Source organism: Lycorma delicatula, chromosome 2 (assembly GCF_047948215.1).
Source record: "Lycorma delicatula isolate Av1 chromosome 2, ASM4794821v1, whole genome shotgun sequence".
NCBI classification, from domain to species: domain Eukaryota; kingdom Metazoa; phylum Arthropoda; class Insecta; order Hemiptera; family Fulgoridae; genus Lycorma; species Lycorma delicatula.
This window is the reverse complement of record NC_134456.1, coordinates 137,423,506-137,449,378: the sequence shown is the minus strand read 5'-3', so window position 1 is coordinate 137,449,378 and position 25,873 is coordinate 137,423,506. Positions and strand designations below refer to the sequence as shown.

Below are 25,873 nucleotides of genomic sequence, written 5' to 3'. Positions count from 1 at the left end.
ACATTTGTTAAAATCGACAAACACACAAAGTATGAATGACAGAATTTGCTGAAGCAGATCTACAATCCTTATAAAAAATAATGTGATCTGAAAATTTTGTGCCTATTTTCACTTTTTTCATTATTTGAAATAAAAATGATTGATGTTATCATCTTCCAAGATGACAACATACAACATTTTGTACATTCACAAAGCAGTATTTTTAACTACTGTACATGTATCTTACTACTATACCATGTATCCAAAAAGGAGACGCTGATAGTAACTGCTGAATAGCTGAATATAGTGCAGAATAGCGAACAATTTTACATAATTCTTAGTCTTATGAAATAGGCAATGACTTCTGTATTCTGAAAAAAGATTCTTATAAAGTTAAATTCTTTTAGTCATAAATATAATTCCTCCACATTTCCAAATAGACTAAACTGCTCCTCCTGATCTGTCCCAAAGACATTAAATTATAAAAAAATAAATTAATTTTCAAAACTTATGCATGATTAACAATATCTGCACTTGTTCTCTCAAACACATGACTTATCTTCTAAAATTGCAGCTAATAACATTCTATCCTTAAGAGCGGTTATCATTTCTTTTTCATCCCATTGCAGTGAAATCTGTAAAAGAAAACTAGAAATATATTCAAATTAAGAAAAATATATTTTATCATAAAACAGAGCTCAAGTGTTACCGCCAATTTTGATTTTTGCAATAATGTTTTAAGACTTAAGTATATCAAATCTAGTTACTTTAAACTACGCTTGAATTAACGTATTAACAGTATAATTAGTTATTAGGATTCAATTAACTATATTGTTTTCAATATTGTCACCCAGAGTACACATAATTCATTTGAAAAGCAACTATATACTATTATATGTTAAGGGATTGTATTCCATAGACTGTGAGTAATGTTTTCTCCAAAGATGATAATCCTGCATTGCGTGCAGTTTTTTCCATGAACCAGACAGGCTGGTGACATTGAGAAGATGTGGGGCAAGAAGGTGTGTCTGGTTCAATGTTGTTCATTGTGCTAGTAACCTTTAAACTGAGATCTTGTCTTTCCATGTATACTCAGAAAGACGTTAACTTTAGAACAGTGAATATTTCTCATTGAATACACCTTCTATGAGCAGGATGAGCACACACAGACAGTGAAATACCAGTTTTTTATTGAATTTCCAGGTTTACACAGATTCCTAATTGACATAGTGTAATATCACTAATCAGAGAAATTAAGAGAGACAGGTTCAATAAAGAACTTGAGTGAGGTAATAAACCATTAGTACTCAATGAAGAAAAACTGCAAGACAATATTAGCTGCATTGTGATCTAGTCCCAACTAAAATGAAGACTGTAGTCCGACCAACTTGATAAAAAAAAATCGGCATTACTAATACACAAAAGGCAATTTGTAACAAGCTCAGTTTCATCCCTTATAAGATGAAAACAGTTCAACAGTTATTGGCCACAAGCTGTGGAAAGCGAATTCAATACTGCTAATTGTTTCAATAGTTTCTAGCAGATAATTCTGACTTTTTGGACTGTTTTCTGTACAGATGAAGCACAGTTTACCAAGATAAATACAAGCATAGAACTAACATTTAAAGTCTGCCAACAACTTACATGTGTACATGAAATTCCTCTATGTGACCAGAAGATTAGGTGTGTGAATTTCAAAATCCAAGAGAAGAATAATCGCCCTAATATTCTTTACACAAACAGTAAATTCAGCTCATTATTGTGAAATCATTCACCAGTTCACGGGAGAGCTAACAAAGGACAAAATTAATAATGCATGGACTCCATAAGACAGTGTGACTGCACAGACAGCAAGGCAATCCATAAAGTTACTGGGCCATCTTGTTCTCCTGACTTAAGCCTATCGGATTTTTGCTTCTGGGATTACAATTACAAATGAAATTAAAAAATGTTTGATGGTTTATAAAGAAATTTAACTTTTATATGTAAATGCAGTAATTAACATGGCTTTTATAAAGAATTAACTCTGTACAATTGCTGTTGTAAAATATTACTCCTGATCCCCTAGGGTAAGACACCCTCCAACCACCCTCTCTGTACCTAGCCCTGACATGTTTTACCGGAGGTCATCTTTTAAACCTCGGCATATGACATCTCTGTCACCTCAGCCCAAGATACCACTGATGTGAATGCCACAAGCGACATTCCCATCGGTGTAACTACTACTAAAAATAACAAAACATCTATAGTCTCAAATAAAACTGAAAACTATGGTCATCAAAGAAACTGAATCACCTAACTACCCAAAAGATAAACTGAGATCACATGCGACATAAACACAGAAAAACACTAAAACAAAAGCATGAAAATAAAACTAATAACTAAACAACCAAAACCATATAACACTAACAAAACACAAACAAACTAACAAGAAATTGTAACAAAACAAAGTGCGCAGGAACAAGACCAGGCAGCACCCTAGAATCCCTCCACAATCTGTTTCCTAATCAAATAGTGCAGAAACTCTGCAAACACTGACTATTCATCTGGTCCTTCCAGTTTTAAATGATATCTAGCATTTTCCGACGGATCCAGTTGACAAATTACTGCAGTGCACACCACATCGTATTTGGCACACTTATACAACACATGGAAGGCATTATCCTGCAACCGAATCTTTTCAGAAGTCACCTCACCCAACTTCCTAGCAACCTGTCTCTCAAGAGCTAAAATATCAATTGGTTTCACTTACAATCACCAAGACCACTACCTATGAAACCGTCTGGTAACTACCTGTTACTGTCAACAGTAATAGTCATTAGGCTCTCAATAATATATCTCTATAACTACGGAATTTCATCCTATCTGCCCAAACTGGTACAGCATACAACATAATTGCTTTGCACATGCCCTTGTACACAACGCTTAGGGGACCTCAAATTGAGACCCCGGTCCGGATTGACCCCACGTCGGATCCCAAAAATGGCACAACAAGCCTTTTCTGTGAAATATTGAAGGTGCCTCTTGAAGTGAAATTTCTCATCAAGATACACCCCAAGGTACTTCTGAACCTGCGTGTACTTTATTTGATGGCCTGACATCAATGCTCAAATTTCCTGACTCTCCACCAAACAGCCTTTGAGAAGCAACATCATGGTCTTCTCTGGGCTGAAAGTCATCTTGTGCTGATGAGCTGATAAAGCACCCTGCATGCACAAGTGGCTCTGATCTCGACCTCACCGTCAGTCTATCACAGCCAGGCGCCTTACCTCTACCAATAAAGCCTGATGCACCTCGGCCTCAGCAATCTCCACAGATAATGCATCCTCATAAAACAACAGAGACCTCACGCCATACCCGAAGATGATATGCGGTCTTTCCAACTTCACTACCTCCAGGCAGAAGATTGTCGAGTAGTCTGCATAAAATTCCGGAGATATTCGAAACCGTGCCCTGCCGGGTAAAGAGAGTGGACAGATGAACGTCCTTACTATTTTTATGTCCTAGAACCCTACACACGAGTCTCCAGATATCCTTGTTTCCCTGGTCGTTCACAAACGAATGCCACGAGTCCCTCTTGGCTGTCCGGACTTTATGAAAATAGTTGGATCTCCAATCCCTGTATTTGCCAATAAAAACTGTCCGCCACTCAGAATCACCCTCACATTGACAGGCCCTCCGTAAATGACAGACTTCTTCATATTAGATAACTCCATATTCCACTAAGGGGCAATCTCTCTCAACCAGAACTGCGGGGAATTGAGTACTCAGAGACATCCATAAAAGCCGCCATTAACCTCAGCGCCAGGTCCTCTAGGCCAATCATGTCCCTGATATAAAACGCAGAGTCTGGCTGTCAAAAGATTGACAAACTACTTCCAATCAACATGCCTGTGCAGAAACCAATCCCACTCAGGTGGAACATTACATCATTAATGATCACACAAACCGGCAACAATCTCATAAACGATTAACTGATAACCACTTAGGCAATCATCAGTTACAAAGCAGTTATTGGCATCAGTTATTGGCAGGAATACCAATGGTAACATCAATCTTTGTTACACCAAACAACCAACGCCCATCCACCATACCCACAAAGGTGGGCAACTCGCCAGGTTCATTAAAAACCTATGTACCATGTTGGACTATAAAGCCCTCGACCAACTCACCACTAACATCGGTGAAACCACTATGGCACAGATGTGGCTTAGCGTTGACAGGCACCAATGAGGATTGGACTTGGACCAAAGAATCTGAGGATCCTATCCCAGACCTCAACATGATGATCAGCGGGGTCGTAGTACTGTAAATATGAACTTGCAACGTAAAGATGCAAGTTCAGAATATCCAAATGAACGACAAAATGATGCTGATTAGAGAACTGTCAAAGAAAAACACAATCTAACTCTTTTCTGCACAGAACAGTGGACATAATATTAGAACCATGATAAAATGTTTTCCAACAAGAGAAACCTGGCAGATAATCAGAAACAATGTAGGGATATGTTGCAATAAAACAGCATCCAAATTCCTACAAAGAGCAACATCACCAAGCTCTACCTAAACAACATATGCAAATGTGCGTTCAACTGACCAAAACTAACCGTGTAAACCTATCAAATTACAGTAGATATTGACAGCTCTTTGATAACATGAACACTCTTTGCTGTTCACAGAGTGCTTGCGAAAACGCTTGCAATTAATGCAAATATAACCCTCAGACCTCTTAGGGCACTCCTCACGCTGAAGACCTTCATCTCCACAATCTGTACAGACCATTACCAATTGTTTACAATTCTTAGCCATATGACCATATTAGTAGAAGGAAAGTTAAAGAAAAACAAGCCAACATACTTGGCATTTAGACTTAGAAAAGGTGATAACATAGACTGGAATAAAATTATCAGCAATTTAAAAAACTTAGGGTTCAAGTACAGTGACAGAAGAACAATTATTAACATTTACAGAAACCAAACTGCAACAGTAATAATCAAATAACATAAGAAAGAAGCTGTATTAAAAAAGGAGGCCGACAAGGATATTCCCTATCCCTGTTGCTTTTTAATCTTTTATACAGAACTAATTGTTCTTTAAAGAACAATTTAGATCCAGAGTAACAGTACAAGGTGAAAAGATAAAGATGCTACAATTTGCTGATGATATAGTAATTCTTGCCGAGAGTGAAAAAGATTTAGAACAATGAATGCATGAAAATAAACAAGAACAAAACGAAAGTAATGAAATGTAGTAAAAATAATGCGGATGGACCACTGAATATAAAAATAGGAAGAGAAAAGATTATGGAGATAGAAGAATTTTGTTATTTGTGAAGTAGAATTGCTAAAAATGGATGAAACGGGATCGATATAAAATGCCAAATAGCACAGTGAAATGAGCTTTCAATCGCAAATATAATTTGCTTGCATAAAAAATTAATTTAAACATCAGGAAACAATATTTGAAAGTATATGTTTGGAGCGTAGCTTTATATGGAAGTGAAACTTGGACGACTGGCGTACCTGAGAAGAAAAGATGAGAAGCTTTTGAAAACTGGCGCTGCAGGAGAATGTTAAAAATCAAGCGGGTGGATAAAGTGACAAATGAAAAGGTGTTGTGGCAAACTGAAGAAAAAAGAAGCATTTGGAAAAATATAGTTAAAAGAAGACAGACTTACAGGCCACATCTTAAAGCATCCTGGTAGAGTCGCTTTGATATTGGAGGGACAGGTGAATTAGGAAAAAATTGTGTAGGCATGCAATGTTTGGAATATGTCAAAACAAATTGTTAGGGATGTACGATGTACGGGGTATATTGAAATGAAACAACTGGCCCTAGATAGGGAATCTTGAAAAGCTGCATCAAACCAGCCAAATGGCTGAAAACAAAAAAATTCTGTCCATTTTGAGCAATTCAGGCAATTCAATTTTTGTGAGTAAACAATGTTTTACATATTCCCACAAGTTGTAAGGTCTGGAGTTCTAAGATGCTGGGGTCTTTTCGAGCTATCCATCTACTTGCAAATTTCTTGTTCAAAACCTGGCTAATGAATGACAAACTTGTCGGAAATAAATTTTATATACATTTTCAACACCGTTGTGGGGAAAAAATAGTCACTTAACATACAGAGATAAATACTTCCTTTAATAGTTTTTTCAAAAAAGAAAAAAGGCCCAATTACACAATTTCTCACTAAAACGCAGTAAACATTAACTGTTAAGTGTGTCACATGCTTTTCAAAAATTATATATTGGTTTTCAAATCCTCATATTTGTGAATATTATCTATTAATGTTGCAGTGAAGTGAAGTTTCATCCGTAAAAATTACAAAAATGATTTGTTTTCACTAATTATGTCTAAAATTTAAGCAATGAATCAAAAACATTTTTCTGTACTAGTCTAATTCATTTTATTTCTTTCAGTAGCTGAATTCTGTACGTATTCAAGTGCAATCTTTTACGTAGAACTTTATGAGTGGTTATTTTTTAAATTTCGATCTCGAGGAATTGATAAGCTATAAATTTATTAGGACTTTTGATTTTAAACCATTCAATTAATTCAACACTTTCTTCTGACACGAAAAACACACTGTGCTCTTTCTTAAGCAGAGAAAACAGAAAAGAAAAACATACCTCAATAATAATACAGAGACTAATGCAGTAGTTAAATTAGCTGTTATATAAAGATAATTTCTCAAAATGTCCCTAATGCCTTGATATGAGCTACTGAAAACCCACCATTATTTAATGATGACTTACTGGAGCTACCATATATAATTATGACCTAAATATAGAAAAGGAAAAAGAGCACATAGCTTATTAATATTAAACATAATAAATATATATACTATTTAATAAATACATAAAAGCAACAAACCTTAGATTGCCTATTTTTTACTTTTCCTTGTAGTTTTAGAATACCTCTTGCTTCTACTAACAATATTAAAGATATAAATTCTGATATATCAACAGCAAGTAGATTACGTTTAACACAGATCTTACAATATACTTCATGCAACTGAAACAAAAACAATCAACTTTAAATAAAATCTTTTCATGTTCAGGGTTATTTATATGATTTGTTTTTTTTAAAAGAACATTAATTTCAATGTGTTCTATAATGTATAGAAAATCACCTTTCTTGATGTGAATGTTATGTGCATGAATTAAAATGTTTAACCATATTGGTGAATGAATTTTTAAAATTAGAACACGAAAGCAAAACAGTTTAATGTTTCTTAGTTTAATAGCAAGAAAAAGCAAATTTATAACTACTGTGGGCATAGAAATAATATGCACTCTAGTTTGAATCTATGAAAACAAACTTTTCTACCAAATTTCAAAACAAGTCAGATCAAAATTTACATAACTTCGTATTTATAGAATAAAATAAAAAACTTAATTTTTTAATTAATATAATTTTATTCTGCAAGAACATAAAATCACATTTTATATTTGGCAGTATGGTTCACTACTTAAATATTTTAAGGAATATTTTGTCCTGTAAAATTAGAAAAAGACATCATTATTTGAGTCTTTTGTCATGTAGCGTCACTTTGACCACTTGCCACTAAAGAATTACTAAACCAACACCCCTCAAATTATTATACAAGGCAGCCCATTCTATTTACTTATCACTCCTTAAATTTAAACTAAACTTATGCTTACCATTTATAAGCATTTATTTAATTTTTAAAACTATTTTATCTTTGGAACTATACAACACCACAGAAGCATGAGTCAAGGCCCCATTCGGTCAGTCATTTTAAATTGAGGAATGTCATTTTTTATAAAAGTTATCATTATTCTGAATTTTTTTAGAGACCTTTTTTATGTCTGAAGCAATAAATCTTTAAATTCAGGTGCTAGTGAAAAAAAGTTGGAAGGAGAAAGTTAGTTTTTTCCTTCGGCTGCTTGCGAATATGTATATGAACGTTTAGGCTACTAAATTTTTTCAATGAAAAGTTTTATGTATACTGCTGTGTAACAGTAGATGATAACAATGCGGACCTCTCATTTTACTGTATATCTTGTTTGTTTTAGCAATTCATTTATGTATCTTCTATTTTTTGCTGTTGGTAGTTAACTGTAGGACTAACTTGTTATTTATTGTTGAATATATTAAGGGTCAATAGTTTTTATTTTATATTAATAAAAAAAATAATAAAGTTTATATTTTTATTTTGGGGTCTATTTTTTTTTATCTTGTAGGTTTTTATATTTTTTTTTAATTTTTGACTTTTTATTTTCATAGATACAAAATTATGTAAGTCTTAATATGATTTCTTTTGAAATCATGTAGATAGTTTGATTTTTTTAAGGCTTCAAACTTGAGTGGTTATAATTTCTGTACAGACAACAGATGCTCTTTTTGATTGATAATCATTAAATATTTTTAAAAAATACAATAATCCCTTGCTATTCACAGGGTTCCATTCTGCATAAATAGTGCATATAACAAAACCACAAATAGCAAAACCGAACTTATATGGCAAAAAGGGGGTTTACTTTCTTAAGTAACCTAAATGTCAATTTTATACACTACAGTATATATTAAAAAACTATATGCCAACATACTATATGCTTATGAATATGTGTAGCCATAATAAATATGTTTACTTACATATAGTTATGTATCTTTATTCAACTTACGTTGTTTTGAACAATGAAAAACTTACGTACAGTATGTATAAAACCATAAACATTAAACAATAACAGAATATTTTAACCACGTAATGACGTAGGCCTATGTTAACTTAATTTATTCTTAAAAAAACAACTTTTTTTTTATGTAATTCCCTTTATGGCACTAATGCTGCTTCAAGAGCTCTTGTGTAAAATTTACTGATCGCTCTAGAAAAAGATCAGTTTCCTTGTTACTAGCTGCCTGGCTGACAAAATATTCAGTTTACAGATTTTACATTTAATTCATTTGTAACTTCATTTCTATCGTTATCTTCCAGAGGAGGTAAAGGCTGTGTTATCAGCTCTTCAAGCTCCTCCTGTGTTATCGGCTGTTATCAACTCTTCCATGAGCTTCTCCTTGTGGCAGTGCATCATCGATTTCATCAAAATCTTCACCTTGAAATTTATGAGTTATTTGCACAATATCGTTCACAATTTTATCAGCAGTTTTGTTTTCTTTATTTTTTTTTTCAGTTTTCATTTTTTCTTAAAAAGGTTGGGCCACAGATTGCACCAGCATGCATTAATCGCCGATGGTTTAAGTTCATCAGCAAACTCCTTGATTTTTGCAACGAAATCTGCAATGGTGTAATTTTTCCAACACCAACTCAATCAATGAATTATCCACCTCTGTTTCACTTATCAATCCACTGAAAGTCCGCCGCAGATAATAGGTTTTGAAAGCAGGGACAATCATTTGATCCAAAAATTAAATCAGAGCTGATGTGTTTGGTGGCAGAAATAACACTTCTATACTAGGATGCAAAAATTTTACTTCTGGATGTCCTAGAGCATTATCAATTAAGAGAAGAACTTTAAATGGCAAAGACTTTGTTTTCAAATGAAGTTCAACATGTTTTGCGGAAAAATGAAACCACTCGATAAAAAGAACTGCTGTTACCCACACTTTTTGGTTTGGTTTCCATAAAACCGGTATATGATTTTTATCTTTACCCTTTAATGCCCTTGGATTTAACGATTTGCAAACAAGTCAGTTTCAGCATAAAGCCACAACTATCATTGCAGCAAAACAGGACTGTCAGATGATCTTTAGATTTTTCAAAACCTGGAGCAGACTTTTCCTTTTTCGATTGAAAAGTTCGTGAAGGCATCCTTTTTCAACATACACCTGATTCATCTGCATTAAAAAACTGATTCGCAAAGTATAAGTAGCCTTTTGTTGATACGAGGTTATGCAGTTGTTCTGCAAATGAACGCACTGCTTCATGGTCAGATGATGCTGCTTCTCCAGTTATGCTAACATTGTGCAGCGAAAACTACTTCTTGAAGTTTTTCAAACCGGCCTTTACTAGCAAAAAACGTAAACCCATTGATCCCACTTTTATTATTAAATTTAACAAAGTGGTCATACAAAGTCAAGCTTTTTCTCAAATAAGAAGCGAACTGAGAGGTACCCTTTTTTGTGTTTGATCTTTTTCATCCATAATTTCAAAGCTTTTTTGAATTTTTCAACGTTTTTATCATGATATACAGATGTAACCTTAGCCAACTGAGAAGAACCTACAATTACACTTGTCCGTATTTTTCTTTATGTAGCAAGCCATATCTATATACGTGATGCAACCATATCTACATACAACACTATAATCATTACTCACATATAGTCACCATATAATTAATTTGTAATATAGTAGTCAATGTAATTAAAAGTTTATATAACATTATGTCTTCTCAGTTTTTATTAAAACCCTCAATCTTTTCATACGATAACTCTTTTGTTCTTGTGTTCAATTTTTGTATTTCTGTTTATTTATTTACCCTAATGATATTTTAAAGTTAATATAATGCAATTTTTTTAAGTTTACTGGAATGCAAGTGTAGTGCATTCATAGAATTGTGTCTGTACGACTTGAGTTATACCATTATTTTGACACCATGTCTGATTCCAATTCAACTGATAATAGTGCAGGATTACTTATCTCCTCTGAAAAAAGCCCACAAAAAGCCTATAAGTCATGTGGAAAAACACATCATTTTAAATGCTTACAAAAGCAAATTACAGAATCCAATGGCATTGATTTTGGATGTCCTTAACGAACTGCTAACATAAGTGGAAGTTGTGCTGTTCCAGTGCACAGTGTGATTTGTGGGTATGAATTTACTAATTGTGGTTTCCTAAAAAAAACAAAACCGCACAGATCAATTGAAGAAAAAGTTGACCGTTTTGATAAAGATGCGATTTCTAAAAACATACGTGAAAAATGGTTTCGTGATCATGTTATCTCCTGTGGAAGATAATTTGATTTTTATCTTAGAGAATGCCCCTAATCACTCTCGTAAAAAAGGAAAGAATTCCAGCAATGTCTTGGAAGAGGATAAACTTAAGTCCAATTATTGCAAAGGGGTTTGCGTATTAAAAATAATTTTAATGTGTATAAAATTGATGAGTTAACAAGATCCAATGGCAAAAATGTGCTTCTATTACCTCTCATTCACTGTCTACTCAACCTGATTGAGTTAATTTGGGGACAAATCAAAAGTTACGTATACAGAAATACTGCTTTTAGAATATCTGATGTTAAAAATTTATGCTTAAAAGCCATCGATAAAACAGGTCAGCAGGAATGGAAAACTGTATAAAACATGTAATGGATACTACTGAACCAAATTATTGGGATCTGTATAGTATAATAGAAAACAAAATAGAGCCTCCCGTTGTATCTCTTAATACTAACAGCACTACGGATTTCTTGCAATCAGACGATGAAAACTTAATTGAATTTATTATTTGCTTATTATCATAGAAATTTAATCTAAGATGTAGGTGAAATTTTACTGTTTGTGGAAAATTAACAATTTCATAACTTAAGACTCAAATAAAATGTCTTTAATTTATTTTAATTTAAAATATATATAATAATTTAAAATAAAATACATGGTTACTGAATATTAACATTGTATAGTTTTCTTTTATGTGCATCATCGGGATTTACAGGAAATGCTTGTGAATCAGCCCCCTGAACATTCGTATGTGCAATTTGTTTACTTGATGTCTATAAACTAACTGAATAAGACAGTTTTCAAAGCGAAGTGCATCAGAGAGTTTACGATCTACTGCTGTGTACAGTCACATACCAGTGGTATTGATAAAGTAATTGTAATTTCTGCCATGAGATTAGATTGCTGTTTTAAACATTATTGTTTGTATGTACAGGGAGACGCATATCATGATCGTGTTACATAACATTATGTTATTTATTAACTATTTATATTAATTTCATATTAAAGAATTAATTCATTTTAATTTCAATGTTTAATTATAAATCATCATTTTTTCTTCTGATTAATTATGGCTGTCTTTGTATAAATAATGAATTTTTATCTTTTTCCCTGTTACTTTATAATAACGAGAAACTGTTTTCTTAGTCAATGTACTTTAAAACACAAGCATGATGAAAATATATTGTACTAAAGAAAGTATATACAAGTAAATAATGTATAAATTTCTTACATCAATTGTTTTGGTTTAAGTTATGATACTATGATGAACAGAGATGCACAGGTCATAGAATTACATGTTTAAAGTTTAAAATAGGTATGTAGTTAATTAAGTTAGGTATGTAGATTCCATAGGCCTGCATGTCCAAATTATTACTGTAAGCTTTGAATACAATGCTGTGAACTATGTTACCATTTTAGTGAAAACGTTTACTTAATTAAATAGATTATTGTCATTAGTTACAGGTTAAATTTATTCCATTTATTAATACAGTATTATACTCGTAAATTAATATTTTTAATTGTGTTATTACTGTAATCAGAGAGAAATTACAGGTTCCAAAAAATGCAGTAACCTGTTTTAAATGGACATCATTTTTTGGTTGGAATGGATTGATAAGCATGACCTTGTTGACTAGTGAATTTTTCATAGAAATTACTATTCAGTTATTTAGAAATCATGGAAAAGAATTTTTTTCTTTAATCATTTCGTTAGAAAATATATCAAAAGTATTTCAGAAATTCCAATTAGGTAAAATGTAGTGAATGATAATTTGCTATTAATACATAAATTAAAACCAAAAAATTCTTAAAACATATAAGTTACGAATAAGTAAATCAGTAGATTACACTGAAAATCATCCACTGAAGTTTTGAAAATTGTATTTATTTTTTTAAATGTTTCCTTTTGATTATTTTTGAAAACTATTAAAATTTTAGTTCCATTAGAGAGCTGAAGGGCTATTAAATGAATGAGGGACTCAAAATAAGTAAAAGCAGGAGCAGTTAGAGATTTCAGATGAATCTGTCTTTTTAAACCTAATCGTTCAAATGGATAGAATGAAATCCATTTACATCTACCGCTGAAATATAAGACCACAGATGAGTCAAGAGTTGCACAGCTCTAAATCAAATTTCTTAGTGCTATTTGTCTCTCACATTGAGCAAATATTTACACAGTACATCTAACCAACTATACTGATAACCTCTTCCCAAATATTGTTTTCAGATGATAAAAGTAGTACAGCAATAACAAAACATTTCTAAGTACTGTACTAAATGTTAATTTTTAAATTTATTTGCAGTTATACTAGTAAAAATTACTCTTTAGAAAACTGGATAGGCAACCATGAATGCCAAACCTGCAAATAAAGAGGGATTACTTACTGTAACACAAACAAAAAATTAAAAAAAAAAATGCTAGCACTTACAAACACCAATACAAATTTTGTCTTCTATTATAAAGTAAAACATAAAACTAAAAACCAAAAAGAATTATAGTTTAACAAGGAACAGTTTAATAATAAAAAAATGTTATTAAAAAAAAAAAATGGATAATGCAGCTGAAACTGAGCTAGCTATGATCTACTACTAGCTTCTCCACATATATAACTTAACTATTCCAGTTCACCCCATTTAGAAAATAAATAATCTCTTCTCAAGTCAAAATAAAATTGCCTAGCATTTCTTTTCTACAAGCCCTTAAAATAAAATACTTCTCAGAAAATGTAGAATTACTCTACCTCCTCTCTTAAGTCGCAAAGTGAACACAACCTACAATTTTATTTCCTCTAAGGAGTGGTCATTCAATAGTAATACTAAATTTCTTGCATTGCAAATTTCTAACTAAAATTCAAGTATTATCATCTTCAATACATTTTTCCCACCTCATAAAAATGTAGTTCTTGTAAACTAAATGAAATTGTACTCTATTAGCTTTCTTTATCCATATTTTCTACAAATTGATACTTTCCCACTAACTAGCTCATCGATCCAATTCTGCCATCTCTCTTTTTTACTAAGATCTAAATCAAGATTTAAAAACAACCTTGCATGTATGATGAAGCAATGATACCATCATTGTTTCATCATACCATCAAGTAATGATAGTAGCAACAAGCAGTATGATCTCATGCTTCACTGTACAGATATTTCACTGATGTTACTGATTGCACATAGTTGATCATAATGATACAGAGGCAAAATTTCTTAACCTATTTTTGTTGATATTAAGACAGAGCATAATGTTACTAAATACCAGTAACTAAGAAATATTGCTAAGAGCTTTAGTGACGTACAACATAAACTGAATAATATAACAATATTTAATAAGCAGTGAAATTCAGTTACACAGTATATTTTCATTTTACTATGTTTTAAAGTATCATTATCAGTAACATTATCACTTTGCTAGGTAAAATATGAAGTAGTTATTATTAGTAATATAGGGCTAAAATATTTATGTTGACGTATCTATTTTCACCTCCTTTCTATTTTTAAACTGAAATCATATTTTATTCTTCTATTCATTATATAAAAATTAGCTATGCTCAGAAGAAATAATAGACACATTATATAATAGGTCTGCTCATTATGAAACAAAAGACACTGCATCATACACCTAGTATGAGTTACATACACATACAATTAACACATGTGAGTATTGTGAGGGGTTCCAGTATACTTATTTATTTAGCGTATGACACCAAGACACAACACAACACAAATTACAGTCAAAAATTACAAACATCTAACAAATTATATAAGCTATTGATTCTGGAGTCACAATCACAAAATTTTCAGGAGTCCCTTCATAAGCTGTTCTAGGGAAAACTTCTGTGATGTGTTTAACAGTTTGATTTTCACCAAACTCGCAAAGGGGCGTTGGTGTTTTACCCCACTTATACAGGAAATAGGCGCACCTACCATACTGAGTTCATATTCTGTTTAACATTGACCATGTCTTATGTGGCAAGTCAAAACCCAGCAGATTTTGAGTAATACATGGGATTTGGTTATTCTACTTTGTGGTCCATTCTTGATGCCAGGTGTCAGTCAGGTTGAATTCTTCCACTGTGGCAGTAATTGCTGTTTTGACAGATGAAAATTCTAGATCGAAGGCGACAATGATTGGCATCCTCAAGTATTGGTAGGTTTCGATTGTTCATAATCTTCTTGTACTCTTGTAAGAGCGTTCATACGGTGCAGATTTGGGGGTGGTATGTGGCTCAATACTGGGAACCATTCTGCAGGAGTAGACCTGATAACCCCAGAAATCATTCTCATAGTATTATTAAGTTGAGCATCAATTCTATGAATATAAGGGCTGTTAAGCCACACTGGCACAAAATATTCTGCAGCCGAGAAAACGAGGTTCAGAGCCAATGTGCGCAAAGTGGTAGCCAATGCTCCCCATGTTGTTCCACAGAGCTTATGTATGTTATTTCTTATTTTCAATTTATCTGCAGTTTTCATTAGGTGCTCCTTAAATGAAAGCATTCTATCAGGTGTCACACCTACGTATTTTGGTGTCTCACTGTGAAAGAGCCATGTATTCTCAAATAATATTTTAAGCTCCCTATTAGCAAACTTGTTATTTAGATGGAAGCATGACACCTCTGTTTTACTAGCATTTCGTTGGAGGCGCCATCTTCAGAAGTACCTTCCCAGTTTCTCCAGGTTGACCATCAGGACCTCCTCCGACTCTGCCAATGATCTAAATCGTTAGCACCCAGTCATCGGCATAGCTGTGCTTTTTAGATCTTGTCTCTGGCATCTCTGCAACATAGAAGCTGAAAAGGAGAAGCGCAGGTACCAACCCTAGCGGTAGGCCATACTTGAGTTTCCTTGGTGAACTTATATCTGATCCCATGATAACTTGGAACATTCTGTACTTCAGCAAGTTGTACAAGCAAGCTGTTAATTTACCAGTACACTAAATCAAAGCTATGATTCCCATGCTTTAAGATATACTCTGCTGTAACTTAAACAGCAGAGTATTCAAGTTGAAAATAAAATAACACATGACTTTTTTACTTCCTTGTACGAAGTAAAAGAAGTATTGTCACTGCAAAAAATTTTGGTTTTAGATTGCAACAGCAATATCAGTTTTGACCATCCCTGAATCGATTTTGGCTAGTTTCAGCATGACATCTGTACTTTATCTCACATAATTCAAAAACGATTAGCTGTAGGATGTTGAAATTTTGGATTTAAACTGTTGTAGCATCTAGTTGTGCACCTCCCCCTTTTGATTGCAATCAACAATCAAATCAATTTTGGGCTTTTTTGGAAGTGTCCAAAAAAGCCCAAAAACCAAAAAACTTGGGATTTTGGACTTTTTCTTAACTGCAGTAATAAACCCTTATTGAGAGCTTTTCAATGATATATATATGGTTTTCATTGGTTCCAGAGTTATAGCCAAACAAAATTTTAATTAATGAAATATTTGTAGCTTACAAGGGAAAACACATTGGTTTGAATCAGACTTCATGTCATTTTTTTTTTAAATTTAAATATATTGATTTATTAATAATTATTAACTTGCGATTGCAAAAAAATGTTACAATAAATAATAATTAAACAATAAAAAAAAATTTAAAAAAACAGAAGTTATTAGTGAAATAAGATTTTATGCAATTTTAAAAATGAGTATATTTGATTTAAGAGGCATTATAACATATGTGTATATGTAATAGATTTGGTGAAACATCTGATTACTTAATATTAATTGAAAATTATAATTTACAATTGTATTATTTTTGAATTTTCTAGTTTAATTTCTGTTTAATTTGATTTAATTATCCAGGAATTTCTGTTTAATTTTATCTACATTAAAGTCTACTAAAGTGACTGAAAAATAGACCTTCACAAGAACAACATATACACTGAAGCATAAATGCCTGATCTTTAATAAATTGCAAAAAATTCTTATCTTTTAGTTCATTACTCCTCTGATACTGTTGAACAATATTATCCCTAAGTTGGAGCTGATCATCATCATTACCTTTATATTTTTTTTGTTGCCAATCATTTAATTGCTCTTTGGTTTGATATAATTCTTCTTCTGATCTTAATTTGTATACAGATTCTCTAGTTTTAAGATTTTCTCTCTCTTTATATTCATCATCCTCTCTTAATCTTTTTATTCTTTCCTTGGTCTTAACATTTTCTTCCTCCTTACATTTAGCATCTTAATTTTTTTATTCTTTCTTTGGTTTCATCCTCTTTAACATTTTCTTCCTCTTTATATTTATCATCTTCTCTTAATTTTTCTAATCTTCCCTTGTTCTTAACATTTTCTTCCTCTTCATATTCATCTTCTTGTCATTTTTTTGAGATATATTTCTTCATTATCTTTCTTTTTCCTGTAAGACTGTTTCTTTTTCATTTTTGATTATTCATCAAACAATCCAATAATAAAAACTGAATATTTTACACCTTAAGATCAAAATTAACATTTGTAACCAGTATACAGGGGATCACTAAACAGAATAGTTTAATTATTATTAACTTTTAGTTATACGACACACCAGAAATCTATACCTTTTGTTAACCAGTAACTCACAAAGATATGAATAATACTGATCTAGTACAGTAATAAAGGGACTTTTACTCTATCCTAATATTTCATATAAGGGTTGAATTAGTATTAATATTTAATGTTAACAAAAACTAATATTTCAGCAATTTTGCAACTGTCCACTTTATTAAAGAATTGGAAGATTGTATGTCACTTTCAAATGAAATAAGTTTAAATGAAGTGCAGCAAAAAATGTGTATAAGTAATTTAATAAGCGTACAAGTCATGTGGTGTCCACATAAGATTTTTTTTAATTGAGAGATAATATTACCTTTCCAACAGTGATATCTTTAACTTTTCCATTTTTTAAGTGTAACAAAACTGAACATATTAGTAACTTCTGCTGAAGAGGAAAGCTATCAGAATTATCACTGTCATCATTTCTTGTCAATGTATGTGTAGTACCATAAACATTACTAAGTACGTCCATAACTTGTTTAACACTGACAAATACTTCTCTTTCTTTTTCTAATTCGCCTAAAAAAGAGAATAACATATTTTATGTATACATGATTACACTGATAAACATAATTTTTTTTCCTAACATGCAATACATGATTTTAATCTGTTTTTTGATGCTGAAAACAAATATGAACTCAGAATCTTTCTATCACCCACCATTTTTGTCATTTTTTTTTTTTGACTTTTCAAATTTTAATTAAAGGATTTTTTTCATTTTTCAATGTATAGTTAGTTAGCATTTTAAGCTCCTATACAGTATTTTGTTAGCTCATTTTTTATTGTTTAACTTTGTTAACATAATTTGTAAGCTGTAAATAAACAATACTAGACAAAGAATTAAAACATATCATAGTCACATATTGTAACTATCATAATCACATATTGTGACATCATATCATAGTCACATATTGTGACATCATATCATAGTCACATATTGTGACATCATATCTAATACTGAAAAGTGAGCCTTCATAGACAAGATTAATCATTCTGTGCATTTCAAAACATGTAGCTGAAAACGTAGCTGTATTGTTCGATTAAGCACTGGATTTAGGAATGAATTAATTTTGTTCAGTCTTATTGCTGTCTTAAGTCTGTTAACAGTGCAGTGTCATAATGACTCGAAATTGTGTAAATGATGAGGATGCCTTTTGTTATATGTGTGGTGAGTTTACCGTAAAACAAAATAGAAAAAACATTACACCTTTAATTAAAAAAGCATATTATTTGCACTTTCAGTGTAAAACTGGTGATCAGGATAAGACGTGGGCTCCTCATATAGTATGCACTAATTGATCTGTATACTTTTTTAATTTTACTTTTAATTGTTCTGTATACATAGAAGACTTTGACATTTGGTGTACTAAAGGTTTAGCGAGAACCAAAGGATGATGTAACCAATTGTTACTTTTCTTTAACAAGTGTGTCTGGAATTTCTAAAAAATCTAAACATACTGTAAAATATTCTTCACTGCAATCTGCAATCAGGACTGTACCTCAAACTGAAATTATTCCAGTTCCTGAGCCACTTGTGAATGGATGTTTCAAAAGCAGCAATGAAGAATCAGGCAGTACTGAAGAAGACCACAATAATTCTGATTTTGAATTATCTTCCAATAAGCCACATCTTATATCACAAGGTAAATGACTTGGTTAGGGATTTAAATTTATCAAAAAATCAAACTGAACTGTTAAGATGAAGACTGCAAGGTTGGAATTTACTTTTAAAAAAAATACAATAATTTTGGGCATTCAAAGCCGACAAAAAGTACTTTCTCAGTTCTTTATTGATATATAATTTGGTTATCGCACAAATATTGATGAGCTTATGCTGCACTTAGAACAAGTTCATAAACCTGAGGACTGGCGCCTTTTCATAATTTGTCCAAGAATAGTTTAAAAGTGGTTCTATTACACAATGGTAATAAATATCCTTCGATACTAATCGCTTATGGTATTAATTTGAAAGAGACATACAATGTGATGAAAGATGTTCTTGAAAAAATAAATTATAAAAAACATAGCTGGAACATATTTGGTGATTTGAAAGTTACAGCTATTTTATTAGGCATGCCGTTAGGCTATACTAAGTACATGTGTTTTCTTTGCGAATGGGACAGTCGAGCTAGGGATAAACATTATGTTACCAAAGAGTGGAAGAAACGAGACAACTTAGCTCCAAATGGGAAAAATATTATTCATGAGCCCTTAATTGAACCCAAAAAAATATTTTTACCTCCTCACCATGTCAAGCTTGGACTAATGAAAAATTTTGTAAAAGCAGCAGTGAAGGATAGACACAGAGGATTTTTGTACATCAGGCAGAAATTTCCAAATGTAAGTGAAGGAAAAATTAAAGAAGGAATATTTTTTTTTGGTCCTCAAATAAGAGAGTTGGTCAAAGATGATGTATTTAACTCAATGTTAAATTATATAGTAAGTGCTCCTTGGGCTTCATTTAAGGACATTTGCAAAAATTTACTCTGCAAACAAGAATCCGACAATTACCATGATATTGTTAATCAATTTCTTACTTCATACAGAGCTATGGGATGTAATATGTCTTTGAGAATACATTTCCTCCACTCGCATCTGAATTTTTTCCTGGACAACCTCAGAGATGTAATTGACAAACATGGTGAACATTTCAACCAAGACATTCCGGTGATGGAAAGCCACTGTAAAGGGAAATGGAATACTAACATGCTAGCTGATTATTGTTGAACATTAATTCGGGGTGTGCCTGAGGCTATTAATAAAAGAAAACCATCAGCAAAATCATTCTAACAAAGGTATGGCCATGCAAAAATTATAAACTTTACAGATTTTAACTATATTTTCCCTCAATTTTTTTTGAAGCGTAATTTATTTAAAACTAAGGGTGATAGAAAAATTGTATTGCATAACTGTAATGTACGCAAAGAGAAATATTAAAAAAACTTTTTTTGTCTATCAATGTTATTATATGAGGCATATTCATAAAGTAAAGGCCATTAAATAAGATTAACTCATGAGTAAAGGCTTTTACTTACAGTTTTAGTTTACTACATATCTATTTCACTTTTCCACATAATCGCCATTCAGTTCTAACTACTTTTTGTAATGCTGCATCAATTTCTTTACCCCTCTGCACAGAAGTTTACCGCTTGGGAATTGAACCAGTTAACAACAGCAGTCTTGAGTTTATCGTAGTTTTCAAACCGCTGTCCACCAAGCCACTTTTTAAAATGCAAGAAGAGGAAGTAGTCACTACGTGCAAGGTTGGGACTATATGGAGGGTGGTCAAAAAGTTCCCAATGAAAATCTTGAATCTTCATGGTTAAGGCAGCGGTGTGAGGATGCGCACTGTCGTGAAGGAGGATTATGCCAGACAACAGTTTCCCACATCGTCAAAATCAGATTGTACATCTCAGTTTGGTGAGCGTTTCGCAATACACATCAGCTGTAATTGTTGATTAACGTTCCATGAAATCAACCAAAATGATGCCCTTATCGTCCCAAAAAATGGTAGTCAACATTTTTCAACTCGAGTACAAAGATTGCTTAAACTTTATCGGATTTGGGGAAATTGAATGGCACCACTGCACTGACTGTTCTGATTCTGTGTTGGTGTAGGATATCTATGTCTTGTTGCCCATAACAACGTGGAAAACAAATCATTTCCATCTTGTCAGTAGTGGTCCAAAAACACTTGTCCACTACACATTATTTGCACTTTGTGTTGGTCAGTGAAAATTTTTGGTACCCACCTCAATTTGTGATATCTGAGCTTTTCTGTAACAATCGTATAGATAGAGGTGCATTCAACATTGGAAATTCATCAGCCAGAGCACTAAACAATCGCCAATCACATCGCAGTCTTCAGTTCACTTGCTCAATGATTTCATCAGTCTGAATACTGGGCCTACCACTCCACTCTTCGTCATGCACATTTGTGCAGCCATTTTTAAAGTCTTGACACCATTGTCTAACCTTTCCTTCACTCATTACTGTAGGTCCATACACTAAGCACAACTTCCGATGAATTTCAGCTGAAAATCCTTTTGCATACAAAAATCAAATCACAGTGCACACTTCACAACTGGCGGGAGAAACTATTGTCGTGGACACTGTGATCTGCATTCACTGGCAGGCAAATGACTACAGAATTAAAACAACTGCAGTGGCTTCGTAAATAGCAGATAGATGGCCCTGCATGCATGAAACTGTGTTCAGATCCACTAATATTTAAATATAAGCCGACTGCCCTTACTTTATGAATATGCCTCATATATATGATAATAGTAATAGTAATTAAAAGTAATAGGAGCATTCATACTGTTATCAGCCTGATAAAGAAAAATATATTTTTTGTAATTTTTCTAACATAGTTACCTTCAAATTTGATAAATTTACATCATAGACTATCCTACTTTTTATTTGTCCAACCGTAAAATGGAATTTGTCCAACTCTACAGAATAAGTGATCGCCTCAGCTATGACATCATTAGAGACCATACAGCAAGCCATTTCTTGATATTTGTGAAGACAAAGTAATCGCTGGGAGCCAAATTCAGCAAATACACTGAAGCATGTGGAAGCACTTCTGAAGCATAGATTAAGCAGCTTTGCAGCAACAACCAGAAATGTGTGCAGGCACATATCGACATGAAACAGCACTATCCTTTTTGCCAGATTTGGATGTTCAGTCTGAATAACACACTTCAATCAGTCCAGTATTATAAAGCATAATACTCCCTACCTTGGCAGGTAGGACCATAGCATGGTCCTACCTTTTTTCAAGGAGTCTATGAACTCCACTACAATTCCAAAAATATGTAACAAACTTTCTTGTAGATGGAACTGTTTTCATTTTCTTTGGCATACTTTCACCTGCCTACACCCACTGTTTGAACTGCTGTTCGACAACCGATGTATAATAGTGAATCCACGCTTCTCCTACTGTAGTAAAAGTTGAAAAAATTCAGTGGAATCAACGTTTATAAAAGTCTTAACACCCTTGAGAAATATTGTTTTTTTTTTGTCAACTATTAACAAATGTGGTATCCACAGAACAGAAAGCTTTTTTCATATCCAAAACATCATCTCAATAGACCGTGTCTATTACATACATTATTTAGTAATGGACATAGTCTATTGAGATGTTTGCAATGTCAGCAAGCCCATGTACCTGTAGGCAACAATCATTTAATACACCACTGGGAATTTCTGTGACCATTTTGTCAGTCATAGCAGTTTTTTTGACCTGAACATGCATCATCTTGAATGGCTGTAGTACCATGTTTAAATTCAGCAGCCCATTTTTTACAATCAAAAACAAAGGGGAAGAATGCTTTAAGTGGAATCTCACTTTTTTGTATGTCTCTCAGGGTTAAACCTTTTAAAACTAAGTACTTTATAACAACTCAAACTACATTTTATTCATTTTTCAGAAAATTTTAAAACTTGTTTGCTTTAATCGATCACCCCAAACAAGCAACAACTAACTATATGTGTAACTACAAAGCACACCATCTTTCACATACTTGACAGGGTATGTCCCTGAACATTGGTTATACTTACACCATCTCTGTGTCAGACAAAGGACTCTCTGAACAACCCTGGTAATATGTATATTAAAATGCATAATCAATATTTTGTTATAATGCTGACAGTGTGTCATCTATGAAGAGTACATTCCATCATGATAATTTCTATGATTTAAAAAATGTACTATTATCTTTAATTTGAACTTGTATATGAGAAAAAATTAGTAGGTTAAAATTTACCCAATAAATCCTACATTGCTTAAGCCCCAAATAGGATGACTGTGCTACAGTATTCTAAAGGATTATGCACATCTGGTAACAGCAATCAATGCAAGGGTATATTATGAAAAACTTTCAAAACTGAGGCGTTATTCATTCTTCTTTTAATACCTCAACACACACACAAACAAAATATATATATGTATATGTTCAAAAAAAAAATAATAATAAGATTTTTTAAATAAGAGAAACTATTATGGTGGAAAGTTCTCTTATGGGATGAGACACTGTTTGAGAAAAATATGAAAATGTTGAATATGCATTTTAATATACATACTACCAGGGTTGTTCAGAAAGTATTTTTCCTAACACGGAGATGGTGTATGAGGTCTGTTCAGAAAATAACTAAACATTTTTAATTATGCCCCATCAGAGGTATTTAGTGACAAGCGGTTGGCAGCACTGTTCTACATAATCTCCTCTATAACCACATGTTCTTGGATAGTTGATATTGTGTTTATTTTTCGTATTATTGTTATTTGAATGCATCATGTTTAAGTGTTAGTAGTGATTTTTGTAATGTTTGATTTTCGGGAGCAACAAACACAAAATTTTGCATGAAACTAAGGAAAACTTTCACAGAAATGTTTTGACTTTTGAAACAAGCTTTCAGAGATGATGCTCCGGGTCGTATGCAATTTTATGAATGGTTTTCACGATTTAAAAGAGGTCGTCAGTTGATTGAAGATGACCCTTGACCAGGAAGGTCTTCGACTTCAACTGATGACACCCACGTTCAGAAAATCAATGATCTGGTGCACGCAAATCACCAATTAACTGTCAGAGAACTTGCGGAAGAGGTTAGCATCTCAACTGGATCATGCCGTGACATTTTGACTAAAAAATTGAATGCAATGAGTTGCAGCAAAGTTTGTTCCTAGTTTGACTATTAAACAGCAAAAAGAACATCATGTAGATGTTTGTCGGCAACTTCTTGAAAAAACCAATGAAGATAAAACATTCATGCAAAGGATCATAACAGGAGACGAAAGCTGGGTTTACGGCTAAGACATTGGGACAAAAGTTCAATCATCACAATGGATTGGCAAAGGAACTCCACGCCCCAAGAACACACGTCAGTCTCAATTCAATGTCATAGTGATGCTCTCTGCTTGTTCGATTTTAATGGAATTGTGTATTCTGAATTCTACATGAAAAAATTCGCAAAAAGACACCAGAATTGTGGCGAGACAACTCATAGTTTCTTCACCATGACAATGCATCCGCACATTCAGTTTTGTGCCAAAAATAAGAAGACTGTTCTTTCTCAGCTTCCCTACTCACCAGATCTGGCTTCTGGAGTATTGATAACAATAAAGCAAATTCGTTACGGACATTAAAGGCCATTTCAATGAAGCTATCCAGGGCTGCTTCATGAAGTGGAAACACCGTTGGGAGAAGTGTGTGAATAGGGGAAAAGAGTATTTTGAAGGGGATAAGGATCAATAATCTGTAAAATTAATAATAAAGATCAAAAAATAAAGTTCGGTTATTTTCTGAACAGACCTCGTAAGTATGATATTTGTCAAGCATGGTCCTTTGGGCAAGCTGCAAAGTGTCAGATACGTGCACTTAGTTGCTGCTGTTTGTGGTGACTGAATAAAGCAAACATGTTTTGAAATTTTCTGAATGGATAAAATTGAAGTTTGAGCTGTTATAAAGTATTATGTAATAAAAGGTTTAATAACCTTTTATAACCCTGATGGACACACAAAGAAGTGAAATACCATTTTAAAGGATACTTCCCCCTTTATTTTTGATGGTAAAAAGCTAGGCTGCTGAATTTAAATGTTATAGTAGTCATTCAAGATGATGAACACTCAGGACACCCAAAAACAGCTTCAATCAATAAAATCATCACAAAAATCCACAATGCTGTATTAAATGATTGCAAACTAAAGATACACACCTTACTGAAATTGTAAACATCTCAATACTGTTGGGCATGAAAAAGCTTTATGCTTAATAGGTGTCATGATTTTTAATAATTGTTGATAAACATACTTCAGACTTATTTCAATGCAATTCTGTTGAGTGTCTTTGACGATTTATAATAGCAGATGAATGATGGTTCATGATAAAGAGTGATAAAGGGAGGCATGGTAGTCAATATCTGCGAGGTCCAGGCTATAATGGGGTAATCAAAATGTTTCCATCTGATCTTTTTTTTGAACAGTGAAAGCAGCATTGTATGGGCATGTATCCTGAATGAGAACAATTTCTGATGACAGCACATGACCCATATCACTAGTTCTGAATTACACAGCTCAGTTTTAAAAGTTTTTCACAGTATATCTCTGCAGTAATTGTTGTTTCCAGCTAAGTGTAATCCGTTAGTAGGAGGATCCCTTTTTTATCCCAGAAAACACTATTTACTTTATCCCTTTTCCTTGATATCTTCTCCCCCAGGGTTTTTTAAGTTTCATTTAAATACTCACTGGATTTGTATTTTTCAGGGATGAAACACTATCAGTATTATATCAAAATGTTGATTATGTATTTTAATATGCATACAACCAGAGTTGTTCAGAAAGTTCTTGACCTAACACAGAGAGGCATAAGTATGATATTTGTCAAGTATGTGATTTTTTAGGTGCGCAGTAAAGTTTCATACTTCTGCA

General features: G+C 32.8%; 1 protein-coding gene across 1 annotated transcript in view; it reads right to left on the bottom strand.

Moving 5' to 3' along the window:
• Window positions 1–377: 377 nt before the first annotated feature.
• Window positions 378–25,873, bottom strand: part of Cdc6 (Cell division cycle 6) — a 51,787-nt gene continuing 26,291 nt past the window's right edge. Inside the window, exons 8-10 of the mRNA XM_075357961.1 lie at window positions 17,756–17,961; window positions 6,856–6,996; window positions 378–614 (exon numbers count right to left, since the gene is read on the bottom strand). Coding sequence (XP_075214076.1) covers window positions 522–614; window positions 6,856–6,996; window positions 17,756–17,961 — 440 coding nt within the window. The 3' untranslated portion in view covers window positions 378–521. The remainder of the gene's footprint in view (window positions 615–6,855; window positions 6,997–17,755; window positions 17,962–25,873) is intronic.